This window comes from Corythoichthys intestinalis, chromosome 3 (assembly GCF_030265065.1).
Source record: "Corythoichthys intestinalis isolate RoL2023-P3 chromosome 3, ASM3026506v1, whole genome shotgun sequence".
NCBI classification, from domain to species: Eukaryota; Metazoa; Chordata; class Actinopteri; order Syngnathiformes; family Syngnathidae; genus Corythoichthys; species Corythoichthys intestinalis.
This window is the reverse complement of record NC_080397.1, coordinates 20,634,399-20,648,473: the sequence shown is the minus strand read 5'-3', so window position 1 is coordinate 20,648,473 and position 14,075 is coordinate 20,634,399. Positions and strand designations below refer to the sequence as shown.

At 39.5% G+C, this 14,075-nt stretch overlaps 1 protein-coding gene across 3 annotated transcripts; it reads right to left on the bottom strand.

Moving 5' to 3' along the window:
• Positions 1-629: 629 nt before the first annotated feature.
• Positions 630-12,855, bottom strand: znf131 (zinc finger protein 131). Of its 3 annotated transcripts, none has more exons than XM_057832710.1 (9): positions 12,687-12,855; positions 11,240-11,363; positions 10,771-10,872; positions 8,281-8,425; positions 6,216-6,324; positions 5,919-6,104; positions 4,115-4,490; positions 3,892-4,022; positions 630-1,465 (listed from the first exon to the last, which is right to left on the bottom strand). In XM_057832710.1, the coding sequence occupies exons 2-9, from the start codon at positions 11,343-11,345 to the stop codon at positions 938-940; spliced, it is 1,683 nt and encodes a 560-aa protein (XP_057688693.1). In that variant the 5' UTR covers positions 11,346-11,363; positions 12,687-12,855; the 3' UTR covers positions 630-937. The 3 variants fall into 3 exon arrangements, with proteins under 3 accessions (XP_057688693.1, XP_057688694.1, XP_057688695.1); XM_057832711.1 differs by lacking the exon at positions 12,687-12,855 and adding an exon at positions 12,451-12,606; XM_057832712.1 differs by lacking the exon at positions 12,687-12,855 and adding an exon at positions 11,016-11,131.
• Positions 12,856-14,075: the final 1,220 nt, after the last annotated feature.

The following is a 14,075-nucleotide window of genomic DNA, read 5'->3' as shown; positions in this document are numbered from 1 at the left end:
TCTGTGTGTAACTGGAGAATCAAACGTTATGCCCTTCCTTCTGATCGAGGCCACCCATGCCATTCTTCGACGTTTGGTAAGTTCAGATATGACCTTTCCCTCGCCTTTTCTCCATGTAGGGATCCGGAAGAAACTCAATGGTGTTCCGTCGAGCTGTACATTCTCCTTTCTATTCGATCGGTTGTTGCAATTCTTTACCGCACAATAATTCCCAAACGTTTTTAAAGAGCGACCTGTGTTGAAATTCCTCACTGTTTGTTTCTCGCTTCCACAATAACGATAGCGGCGGAAACCTCGCGAGTGCCACGTCATACGCTTGAGCCTAATTTGTAATGAAAAAAAACCTGACTTTTTGTAGTCGTAAGGGCAAGGCACCAATGAAAACCTTTATACAAATATATTGCAAAACGTGGGTACACAAGTTGATGTGGTTCCTACTCCCATTTTGCGGAAGAGGATTTATTCCAACAACATTTATAATTTGTTCCAATCTACAGTATTCACCTACCAATCATCTGTTTTAGGTTTTGTACTCAATGAAATTAAATACGATTTTTCTGAAATCTCTGCATTCACGTGGGAAAGAAATATGCTCTGAGATAACGTGAGACCAATTAAAATTATTTAAGGATGTTCTGGCAACAGTTTATTACTGTAATTTTCACTACAAAAAATGTATTAGCTTGAACAAAGCTGCAGCATAAGCACTGAGAAATAAGATGTTTAGCAAAATGATTTTGCCAGATGAGAAAGGGGAAAAAGATCACTCAGTTTTAGATAGGGTGAGAACTTTAAAATAAATATAATGTGACAAATCTACATCTTTGACCATTTGCAGCATTTGTCAGAGTTCAGGATGTTGAGAATGTGACCCCTCCCTTCCCGCAAAAAGGAACTTGGTGTTCAGTACATTTCATGCATGGCTTAGGTCGCATTTTCATACAACCACTGTTTGTATTGTTTCCTCCACGTTCATCATCTCAGAGTCCAACTCCACTTCCACCTGAGCCTGCGCCACCTCCTGCTCATTCAGCTCCTTGGAGGACACGCGGACCATTTGGATCTGTATGCCGGCTTGTTTCAGTCTCTCCACATCCTCCTCGCACATCTCTGCAACACCACCGTCCTCCACCACGACTGTAGTCGTCTCCTCCATCTCTATCACCTCAATGGGGTTTACCGTTACGTGCTCAACCTGGATGCCGTCGTCCAACAGCACCGTCTCTGTGGTCTCAATGTTCTGCGTGGTGATGGTGAGAGCTGCTGTGGCTGCGGTGTCAGTGATGACCTGTTCTTCGCTTGATTTTTCTTCCTCAATGGAGTGAACGTCTTTAAGGTGGGCCTTTAGCTCTTGGGGGGCAGTGAACCACAAGTCACACATCGTGCAATGGTTGGGTTTGTGTCCAGTGTGGCTCACAAGATGGTCTTTGAATTGGTCCCAGCTGTTGAACACACTGCTACATACCTGCAGAATGAGGAAAAAAGTCCTAAATAGGGTATGCCACATATGTAATTTGTGATAAACATTTCCCTCTCTCACGTATTGATCCATGTCATCAATGGCCCCATTATGAAAGTTCTGTTAAACCTGCTTAATATATTTATTATTTCTTAAGGTATTTTGTTTTGTGTAGTCATCACCAATTAGTGGGAACCATGACTCTGAAACAGTTTTATTAAAAATTATGAAATACCGTATTGGCCCGAATATAAGACGACCCCGATTATAAGACGACCCCCTCTTTTTCAAGACTTAAGTTTGAAAAAAGACTTTTTGAACACCAAATTAATTTTTATACAGAAACGACCACGGAAAGCTTTTCTCTGACTGAGCATTTTTTAGGCGATCTTTTTGAGCTCTCCATCTCCGTACATTACACTCTGTGACACCATATTTCACAGCCGCTTTGCAGTTGTTTGAAGACACCGCCTCATTTATCACCATCAACTTGAAGTTTGCGTCATAACTTCTCCTCAGCTGCCGGTGTTCTGCCAAAATGTCCTACATCGGCGAAACGTCCTACATTAGTCGAATTTGACACCTAAATTACTACCGTGCGCTCTAAACTTGTTTTGTTTAGATGCATACAGGAATAACGTACTAAAGAAATGCCTGCAGAAAATACTTAAATGTAGTTATGTCAAATAAGGACGATTTAAATACGCTACGTGACTAATGTGGTCAACTGCTTCAAAGCTAACACAAAAAAACACAATGGTTAAAAGTATGAGAGGGTAATACATGCAAAAAGTATCTTTGAGGCTGTGAAAAGGTTCTAAATAACTAAATAAAAACAAAAATAGTGAGTACTCGCCGCTTCCAACCGATGTGCGCATGCGTGTGAATGCATATGCAAGCGCCCTGAGCATTGTGTAGGACGTTTCGCCGCGTAGTAAGGAATGGCCAAACACCGGTTAACCTGGCCAATCTTCGACCCACTTTTCTCCAAATTGTCGCGAAGTTTCTCCATTTTCGGTTATCTCTTCTATTACCGGTATTTTCTTCTCTTTTCCTTCTTACCACTTTCTTCTTCGTGTCAGGGGTTCCCTTTGGCCGCCCGAGTCGCGTTCAGCATTCGATTCATTGATGACTGGCGCCATCAAGCGTCGTGAATGGGTATATGTCTAGGCCGCAGTTTTTTTTTTTTTTTTTTTTTTTTTTTTTTTTTTAGACCGCAGTTATAAGACGACCTCCTCTTTTTCAATCTTATTTCAGTGCAAAAAACATCGTCTTATATTCGGGCCAATACGGTAATGCCAATTGGTTGAGCTGTTAGAAACTAGTATGTGTGTCAGTTGAACAACTGCGGAAAGCCTGCCCTACCTAAACACACATTTGGAGTATGTTTGTGCAACCATTATGTAAAAAAATTCGCGCCAAATATCCTGCACCTTCTGTGACATAAATCATATAGGTTATAATGGAGCCTCCAGCACCACCAAGTGACAATAATCTGTACAGAGATTGGATGGATGGAGATGATAGAGAGATAAATCCTGCATCTACATTGCACCCTTTCTGTCATTTCAATGAAAAAAAGTTCTCAGCTCCAAAATGTAAAGCCTAGACCAGGAACATGCATTAAGCAGAGTTGTTGAATTGTGTAATGGATTAGTGCTGATTAGCGGACATGCCTAGGATGCCTTAAAAATTAAAATTATATATTTATAGGTTTTTAACTTAAAATACACAAGTCTTGGTTTCAGTCTTGGGCTGTTTCTCAAAATTACAAAAAAAATGTGCTCGTGTTCTTGGGAAGTACATTCTTGTCAACAGAAAGTACGGATTTAGCAAGAACTGGAGCATGCAGAATGCTTTGCTTAAGTATTGGCACAGCAGAGTACTAGAGGATGATGTCACAACCCGCCTACAGCTGTTGCTCGCTTGTTTTGGCGCAAAGGAATCTGGGAGACTCTGGCCCCTGAGAACACACGTCTGCTCAGGAGCAGATTCCCTAAAGGAAACGGAGCAAAAACAACATCTGGGAACTCAAATGTCCTTGGTTTGATGCCAATTTAGGAATGAAAAAGTAACTGGTCTGTCTCTGATCACGTTTCATAAGCACCCGAGAATACAAACACAGACCAGAAGATACTGATTTAGAAGCGGCCTTCAATCTCGGATAGTGTGGTCTGGAGCACAACGCTACCCTCTGCTGACGAATGAAGTTAATGTAATAACTACAGTCCCATGTTGCGTCTCCTGTATGTGGAATACGACGAAACAAAATGTCATTAGTTGCTTTAACTACGGGTTTATGACTTGAAGGACTTATTATATTTCTCAAGACTGAGGAATTCTTATTCCATTACATTTTCCCACCATCATTACATGAAAATAAAATTTTATGGATCCATCTTAATTTATGTGATGCCTATGTTGGATTATACCTGGCATTCATAGAGTTTCTTGCGTCCTTTCTTGGCTCCGGCGCCATTTTGACAGGCCGCCATATGGCACTTGAGTGTGCTGTTCCTCGCAAATCGTTCATGACAGTCTGGGCACTCGTATGGTTTTTCACCTACATATAAAACAAAGAAAACCAAATTAAATGAAACGACAAATGAAGTACAATACCATGATTGATTGAAACACAATGCGATTTTGTCTTACCAGTATGCTTTCGAAGGTGTTCCTTAAAATGTCCAAAGTGGTCGAAGTGCTTTTTGCAGTATTCGCAAATGTGAACTCTCTTTGGGGCTTTCTGGTTTTGGGCCTGCTCCTCCGCATCAAAATGGAAAGCATTCAAATGCTGATTCAAGGCACCCTCCCGCGTGTAAGCTTTGCCACAGTGGCTGCACACGTGCTGCTTCTTCAGCAGATTCAGGTGCGTTTTCAGGTGCTGCTTAAGGTGGTAGTACAACTTGAAGGTTCGGTCACACTTGCTACAACGAAAAGCATTGTCCAATTGGGAAAACTGGACTTGCGGCAGGTCTGCATTCTCCAGCACCTTAGAGGCAGTCACCGTTTCTTCCTGATACAAAACTTCCTTTAACAACAGACAAAACCATACCATAAAACTTGTTATTGCTCATAGGAAAACATAGACAGAACTAGAGCTGGGAATCTTTGGGCACCTAACGATTCGATTACGATTACGATTCAGAGGCTCCGATTCGATTATAAAACAATTATTGATGCACCCCCCCTCCTTTTTTTTTTTTTTTTTTAATTAAATGTTTTGTACATTAATTAGTTCCAAAATTGTTCAAAAATCCTCTCAGGCTAAACCAAACTACTATTTCAGTATCAAGTTAACATATAGCAGTAAACAAATATACAAAAATAACAGTAAATAAAAAACTCCAGTCCCCATTCTGTAACAGCAGCTTTAAACTACATTCAATTAATTTAATGTTGTGAATCAACTGTTAAAGTTGTTAGAATTGCTACCGTTATTCCATAATTTCCCTTTTGTCTACTTTCGACATGTGAAAGTTTTAAAACTATTTTTTAAGATAGATTCAAGTCAGTATTTTACCGATTTAGGAGTATTTTAGATAAAAAGTTAATTAGGTTTGCTTGGAAGGTTCGCTACAACAGCCTTGCAGGTAAGTGTACTGCTTTAAGATGGCGGCCGTTTACTAACGGCCGCATCTAGCTTTTTGTAGATGTGCTGCTCACGCTACCGAATCAATGGTCGATCTAGTCCTATATAAATGATATCTACCATTACATTATGTGGATGACGTACTTTTTAGCAGCTTTTCGGCAGCAGTCAGGTATGTTGTTGTGTTTTTTTATCTCGTGGGATGAGTTGAGCTAGAGCCGTGAGTTGAGCATTGGCATTACCCAAGGGGCCGGGTAATGAGAAGCATGATGTTTAGCTACTCTCGCTGCGTTCTTCCTCGTTGTGCCCCGAAGACCGCACGGCGCGCTGAGTGTGTTGTACTTCCGCTTTACTTGGCATATTTCAATAATCGGAATTTGGATGCTTGTGAATCGTTCTCGAATCTTCCACGGCCGAATCGCGAATAATCTAAGAATCGGAAATTTTGCACACCTCTAGACAGAACCATCTACACTGTTAACTCAGTCTTAAAAAAGATCCAACTTAAGTTTTATTGAGCTAAAAGCGTCATATTTTTCCCTTCGAACTGAAATTTGTGTACTAGCATAGCAGTGTATCTCACTAAACAAATATATTTTCCTACGATTTAGCCGATCTTTAAACTATTTTTCTTTTTAAATATAAAGTTGTTACACTCCTATTTTGTCTTTACACAGTGCTTTTTTCCTCATTTTAAAACCAGTTTAAAAATTAAGCAGTATTTTTTCAGGGGCTGGAACATGATTGGCATTTTTAAATGTATTTGGTGTTCCAATAAATAGTTACATGCATAGCACAAGAACAAATTAAACTTGTAAATCAAGGTGTTTCTGTATTTTGGACTGCATGGAGCTCTTCTATATGTACCTCTTCTATATCTCCCTTCTTAATGACCTGTATGGAGGGTTCCTCCTGCTGATACTTGCTGGTGATGTCAGCAAGGAGAGCCAAAGCGGAATCATTTGATTGGGCATTCTTTGCCGCGTCCACTACTTCCTCCAGCCCAGACTCCTCTACCTCAATTGCACCATCTGCTATCATCTCTATCTCCACCTGTGAGAACATATTCAGGTCAATAAACTTCAAATAAGCTAAGTGTTTAATGAAATAGCCGTTCAGACAAAGTTTTATTAACTTAACTGTGACAAATACAAAAATACAAACCTGCTCCCCCTCCACCATAGGTAGGGCTTCTGTGATGACGCAAGATGTCTCGGCAATCTTCCTCTTTATACTGTTGTTCTTTGGCGTCACCGATGAAGAATCAGTTATCCTGCAGGAAAACACACGTGTCTTGATTTTGTGAACCCAACAACAAAACATTTTTTTCCATGGGGTTCAAAAATGTTTATATATTACATCGATTGAGGGGGAAGGGGGGGGGGGCAGCTTATTGTCGGTTTAAACCCCCCCCAGGATAAAGACTGACATTCATTATGAAGTTTGTTTTAAATTTATCTGAACAAATCATTGGTATTTCACTTATAGAAAACATTGAGCTCACGGGGGTAACCTCATTCATAAAAGTGAAGTTGAGAAAATCTATATTGACATATAAGGAAGTAAGTAAGGGGCAAAAAAGTTTGGGCATATAAAGAGTCCTTCACCTTTGCACATCACTATGTTCCCATTTGTCTCCCATTCAGGTATACAATGGCAAATGCAAAGGTTTAGTGGCATTAGGTATTTATGCCACTGAATTGCTTTTGGACCCTAGGGTACATATTTTTTATGGGTCAATTGAGGTATAATCTATTAACTCATTTGCTCCCAAAAACATGTAAATATGCTCTATTTTTAATTGCTTTAGTGTCCCAAAAACATATTTTTAGGTCTTTTGCGGTTTGTTTTTTATTTATTATTATTTTTTATTTTTTTACAAGAGGCATCTATAGGTTCCGATCCATCTAAAATATAATGCACAAAGCTCAAAACCCATTTTAAAGCAATAAAACTGGCCACTGGAGGTCAGTAGCGCATTTGGTAAGAACTTATCTCGGGCCAAGAAAGGAAGTGAAGAAAAATAGGAAACGGAAGTTGGAGGGATCTTGTGAGAATTTGAGAAAAAAGTGGACAACGATCAGGGGAAAAAAAGGCAAACGACACTGGAGGAGTGTTTTGAAAAGAAAACTAAACCATCGTCAAAGAAGGATTAAAAAAAATCTATCTTGATGAGACAGACGGTGATGTCTTCCACACGCGTTCTGCAGAGCTCACGTTGCATTACTCCTTAGCCCGAGGTTGAAACCAACGATGAAGATGATGGTGAAAAAAGTGAGACCGATCTTGATTCGGATTCATCAGATTAGCTACGGGAGCAGCCAAGAGCCTTTCCCGTTGTTATGTGCACAAATAGTTCAACAGTTCAATAGTTTAGTTATGTGTAAATAAATTGTTACTTTGCGATCAAAAGCTCTATTTGTCTTGTTGTTTATCTTATTTTGTAAAAGGAAAACATTATTCAGAGGTTTGGGATGTAACTTAAGCAAAAAATAGCTGTGTACAAGTCAAAGTTATGTTTGAAATGTATGCTTTCACAAAAAGCTCAAATTCTCCGTTTTTTTTTCATCAGAAATTGGAAAATTGCTCAACCTAAGCTATTTTCTAATGCTGATTTCTAAGGAACGGAAAAAGATATGAACTAACTTTTTTTCTGCTGAGAGAAGAGAGAAATCTTTCTTTTGGTGGGTTCCATGTTAATATAGCAATAGAACAGAATTTTCTGTGGGTCTTGCAAAATCAGTCAAAATCTAGAAAAACAGCCGGGAGACAAGGGCCTTGCTCCGGTGAAAATGGCTGGGAGTGAATGAGTTAATGTATACAGTACATGAGCATAAGGCTTATGGTTTAAAATCACGCAGCTCTATCAGAGTTATACTCAAATTATTATATTTTTGTTTACCGAGTGGTCAACCAGATACTCATTTCAAATTATGTCAACTTTCAGGAACAGCTTATACTCAATGGCCTGTACCCCCCCCCCCCCCAAAAAAAAAATCATAATGTGGTTGTATTATTCTTAAACCCAAAAGATACCACAACGTGTCATGGTCAGGGATGCACTTAAATTTGGTGGCTGCAAATTTTGGAATTAAACATGGCTAAAAGAATGTAACCAGATATGGCACTATATAACCAGATATGGCACTATAACTCCAGTAGTTGAGCAAAGTGCCTTTCAAAGACTAACATGAGGACAAGTTCATTAAAAAAAAAAAAAAAATCTCACTTGTTGGTGAGTGCCTTGATGGCTTCCTGCATCTGGAGGTATTCGGCAGCCTTCCAGATGTCGAAGGCTTCTTCCTTTCCTGCAACAGCTAACGTGGCTGTGTATGTGAACTCCATCAGTTGGCGGAATGCCATGTTACTTACTCCTGTTAGTGAAGGACAAAATAGCAGGAGTGGTAAAGGCTTGGTAATATAACATTTTGTCAGGATTTGATTTTCATCGTTCCTTTCAATATCATCACTTGGTTTCCTAAACTGGCCTGCTTAACAGAGACATGAGGGAAGTTTGCAATTAGTAAAACGCACTTTCACACTGCACTTACCAACAAGCAGTGACAGTGACTAACCTATTCATTGTGTGACTTGAGAACATAATAAATTTTGTGTCAGGGTAGGTGTTTGCCATGATGTTATTCCCCTTTTGTTGGAAAATTTAACTCAAAAGCACCACGACAACACTAAAAGGTGCAGACAAAGGCACAGGTGCTGGTACTAACAGCAACAGACCATCCAGTGGGAAAATTTTACTGATACTTCCTGGGAGGCCACTATTCAAGAATTTCCAAACACAGGCGATCATGCACCAGAGAGCTGACACATCACAAACACTGAGAAATGTGCAGTGTGAAAAGTAGTGATGGCCAAATGAAGCCTCATGAAGCAATGAAGCTTTGCAGCCAATTGGTTTGCTCATGTAGCAAAGATTCATGGTGCTTCATTTACTCTATGGCGCCATTAAGTGGTCTAGAAGCCCAAGAGGTCAACATTGTTAGTTCAATGGTTATTGCGTAAGAAAAAGATATGAATGTGCTTGTGTTGGTAATTTAGTATGTGAACAAAATACAACAAGTGCTAAGGATAATTTGTTATTCGTTTTTATTTAGAAATAATAGCTTTCCCACAATGGCTGGCTTTAAGCGGTTTCTTTTTTTGGACAATATTTCACCAGCTTTAGAAAATATTCTTTCACAAGGCACAGATGAAGCTGGGGTGCAGAGAAATGTGAGTGCCAGTTTATATAAATTTGGGTAGGTATTCTTTTGTGCCTCCCAGCACACTAATGGATTGTTCATTCTGTTGATTTTTGGTTCAGATAGGTACACACTAGAGCTGGGAATCTCTGGGCACCTAACGATTCGATTACGATTCAGAGGCTCCGATTCGATTATAAAACGATTATTGATGCACCCCCCTCCTTTTTTTTTTTCTTTTTTTTTTATGTTTTGTACATTAGTTCCAAAATTGTTCAAAAATACTCTCAGGCTAAACCACACTACTATTTCAGTATCAAGTTAACATATAGCAGTAAACAAATATACAAAAATAACATTAAATAAAAAACTCCAGTCCCCATTCTGTATCAGCAGCTTCAAACTACATTCAATTAATTTAATGTTGTGAATCAACCGTTAAATTTGTTAAAATTGCTCCCGTTATTCCATAATTTCCCTTTTGTCTACTTTCGACATGTGAAAGTTTTAAAACTATTTTAAAGATAGATTCAAGTCAATATTTTACCGATTTAGGAGTATTTTAGATAAAAAGTTAATTAGGTTTGCTTGGAAGGTTCGCTACAACAGCCTTGCAGGGAAGTGTACTGCTTTAAGATGGCGGCCGTTTGTAACGCCCGCATCTAGCTTTTTGTAGATGTGCTGCTAACACTACCAAATCTGTAATGCATCTAGTCCTATATAAATGATATCCACCGTAACCGTACTTGTAGCAGCTTTTCGGCAGCAGTCAGGTATGTTGTGTTTTTTTATCTCGTTGCATGAGTTGAGCTAGAGCTGTAAGTTGAGCATTGGCATTACCCGAGGGGCCGGGTAATGGGAAGCATGATGTTTAGCTACTCTCGCTCCGTTCCGTCCCGAAGACCGCGCAGCACGCTGAGTGTTGTGTACTTCCGGTTTACTTCGCATATTTCAATAATCGGAATTTGGATGTTTGTGAATCGTTCTCGAATCTTCCACGGCCGAATCGCGAATAATCTAAGAATCGGAAATTTTGCACACCTCTAGTACACACACACTCACATTTATATTAAAGTAGTTTTTCTCCCTTACCTTATTGAAAGCAATCAAATCAAAATGTTCCCATACAGGGGAGGATCGCTTTTTTCGCACAGATCCCATCACAAGCAAAGGACAAGGCTTGAAAAAAGATTGCACTGGTTGCGCACAGATGTAACAAGTACAGGAGCCCGAAAACCACAAAATGTGAGATAACAGGCGATCGCCATTGCGTTTTGCAACCAATTTATACCGTAGTCTGTACTGTTTTTGCAATGCGCACCAAACGTCGGATCACTCCTGAAGCGTCCACAAGATTCCAACGTCATCATTTCCGGGTTTTGCCAAAATGACGCGTGCCTCGTTACAAGCTTCGTGGAAACTCCCCTCCCATTACTCGACACAAGCTTCGGAACCTCGGCCCATTTCGTCCCATCACTAGTGAAAAGGCCTTTAGATTTGCAATAAGCAAATAACAGTACCTTCAATTTCCACCAGGGGTTCTTGAGTAAAATCTTGGAAGAACTTGTGAAAAAACTGACTGCATGCTGCCAACACTGCCTTGTGTGCTCGGAATTGGTGCCCTAAAAGAACAAACATGCCTGTTTAGGACATTGCAGAGGCACAACACAAAGGCTTGATTTGCAGTGTGGTTCAAGAGACACTTCCATTTTTTTCTCAATCTAGATCGGTTTCATGGTAGCATACACTGGAAAAAAAAACCTACATGGACTAGGATATTCTATTCAGTTTCTTGAGTCATCCAATACACAATGGATATCTGCCGGTTGTGAGTGCAGCGAAACACATTGAATATAGTCCAACAATGTAAGTTTTATGCAACTGAAATACAAGGAGCAGTACAGTTAAAAACAGAACATCAATATAAGAAATCAGATTTGGCCACGTGGCCTGCTGCCATTAGATATTAGGCACTTTTAATCAACTTACCATCTACAATCAAAGTGATGTCTGTGAACTGGTCCAATTGTCGCTGTTCATTCAGTTTGTCCATCATGACTTTGTAATGAGCAGGAAACTCGTCTTCAGCCGCCATTATTCACTGGATTCTTTACTAAGAAGAAAAAGAGCACTTTCATGTCATGGTAAGACAGATTTGATTCTCAGTGGATACATCACACTGTGCAGCACAGTGCAAAAGTTTTGGAAATCAATAGTCTAGCTATCTAAAAGAACATAGTTAAGATTTACAGAACATCATTTGTTTTGATAAAGAAAAAAATCAGTGCAAATTGTAGTCATGCATAGATGGCACATATGATCGACGTCGCCACAAAAGATGCTCATTGTATACAGTCATATCTTGGGAAGCAGAAGATAAGCAAGTATCCCGATTGTAAACACTGTGGTGAGCATGTCCAGGCCCTACGTAAGCCATGTCATCATGTCATGAAGCCCGTGTCAATGTTGTTATTTTTTCTCATTACTACATTAATTTTATTATGAAAGACTTTAATCAACAACACTTTCTCAGCAGGTTACTTGAATTTGGCTTCAAATAAATGTACAGACCGGATTGTTAAATTTATCATTTCCCTGAGCAAAGGCTCCCTCACCCAAAAAAATCAGCATGTTTTTCGAGTTATTCTGTAACAGAGCTGTGTTGAATGCGATGCGGCCTATTTTATGATTTTTAAATGTTGCTTTCTTACGTGCACAAATACATGTCAGTCTCTTCTGTAGCAGTGTTTTGATTTCATGAACACAACACCTACAATATTTTGGAAAAATACAGTACATGAAAAAACGTAAACTCTGAGGGGGACAAAAAGCTTTGAGATTTAACATTGTATATATACTTAATTTTTTTTAGAGGATACGTCGGTCAAAACATCGCTTTTAAAATGCCGACCCTGTTTAGGCCTAGTCCGAGCCTGGGTCACCAAATTGGAAAGTTACTGCTTTAATAAATAAATATTAACAACAGACGAAATATAGAATAAAATAAAACTTCACGAAAATGCGATGTGATATACTCATAGCATTCCAAAAGAGAAATGTTGTTACATATCCAATATTACCATGTTAGCATTACTCCTGGTTGACTTCAATGTTAGCCCGCCTTGATGCAAAACACGAACCTAGATTCAACTGAATCACTGACATAAAAAAAGACAAGAAATCACCAAAAATAAACGTACCTCTGCCAAATAAGTAAATAAACTCATCCCATTGAATACAGATGGTCAAAATAGCCACAGGACACCACCAGAGTTTTGCAAACATTGACGGGCCCCTTAGCAAGCTCGCCATTTCGCGTTTGACAATCAACATTACGTCATCAAACCGCGCATTAAAATACACTTTTTCCCGGGCACATTTTCCAATTCTGAGAGCCGTCGGTCATAGCAGGCAACAAAAGCGTGGCTGGGCATACCTTGGGGTCCTTAATGGCGGTTTGAAGAGTTTTTTAGGGTGATATTTCCTTCGGGTCATGTAGCGCTGGCTGTGCTTGTCTGGCTTTTCCAAAAAGGGCGGTCGGTGGACGCAAAGGCCTCAGTATCCCATAAGCCTTTGCGATGTTAAGGACGCGTCGTTGCTTGGTGACAGGCGACCGACAAATGAGATGCTTCTAGCCTTCTTCTTCTTTTGATAATGGCAGATTCCATGCAACTAAATAATATTCTTGTTGTTGTTCACAAAACAATGGTTTTACGAGCCTTTCATTTACTTGAGACGATTTGTTTTCCTGCTTTTCCCCCATCTTAAAAAAAAATAAAATAAATGACATTAGCTATTGTCATTGGTATTTAAAAATGTATTCATTTTCAAACACTGGGTGTTTGCACGTGGAGCAATAGGGAATGGGACGTACTACGTCATTGTTTGGACGCGCCTCCATGCTGGCAATATGATTTACTTCCGGTTCGGCAGACTCAATGCGGATTGTAACGTGTGGTCGTGCTAAGCTAACTCTTTCGGTGTTTTAGAAAGAAAATATGGGTGCTTATTGTTGCGTTACCGGGTGCAACAGCGTCTCCTACGACAAAAAAAAAGGGGCTAGGAAAAATGGACTCACTTTTCACCGTTTTCCTGCATGGAGGACCAAATATCAGATCACGAAGGTACGACAGATGGCTGGATTGCAGCGGTTCGTCGGAAAAGCATTTCTTATGATCATATTTCTGCTGGAATGAGAGTGTGTTCCTGTCATCTCTACTCTGTAAGTTGAACGATTTATCCACTTTTGGTTTCAATACGTTTTTTTGTTTTTCTACACCGTTGTGTAAATCTGCCTCGGTAGCAATGCTCGCCTACTACGACTCACCTACCTGTTGTGTTCCTAGGTAAACCTGCTGACAGCACATCCCGATTGGTCACCATCTCTCTTCTTGGATCATTTGACAAAGAAAATTTGTTCAATGGAGTGGTTCCATTTGTCCTGTGTCGGACTCAAACAAGCCCCTGCAGCAGACGCCATCTGGGTCTGCCCTTCTTGTCGATGAACTGCGGGCTTTTAACTTGTGAAAATGCAAGAACTTTAATGCACATATTTATTCTGACTGGCTATTTAACTATGGCCAGTGACGTGTTTTTTTTAACCACTTTGACAAAGACACGTTTCATTGTAATGTTGAATTTATATATTCTATTATTATTTTTAATTTATAATATTCTTATTTGCTCTAATGTAGACTTTAGACTGTCAATTCAAATAGCGTTGGAAAAGTTGCAATACCTAAAATAGAAATGCAAGAACTGTAAAGTACATATTTATACACCTTTATTTACCTAAGGCCACTGGATGTTTTTTAACTGCTTTGAA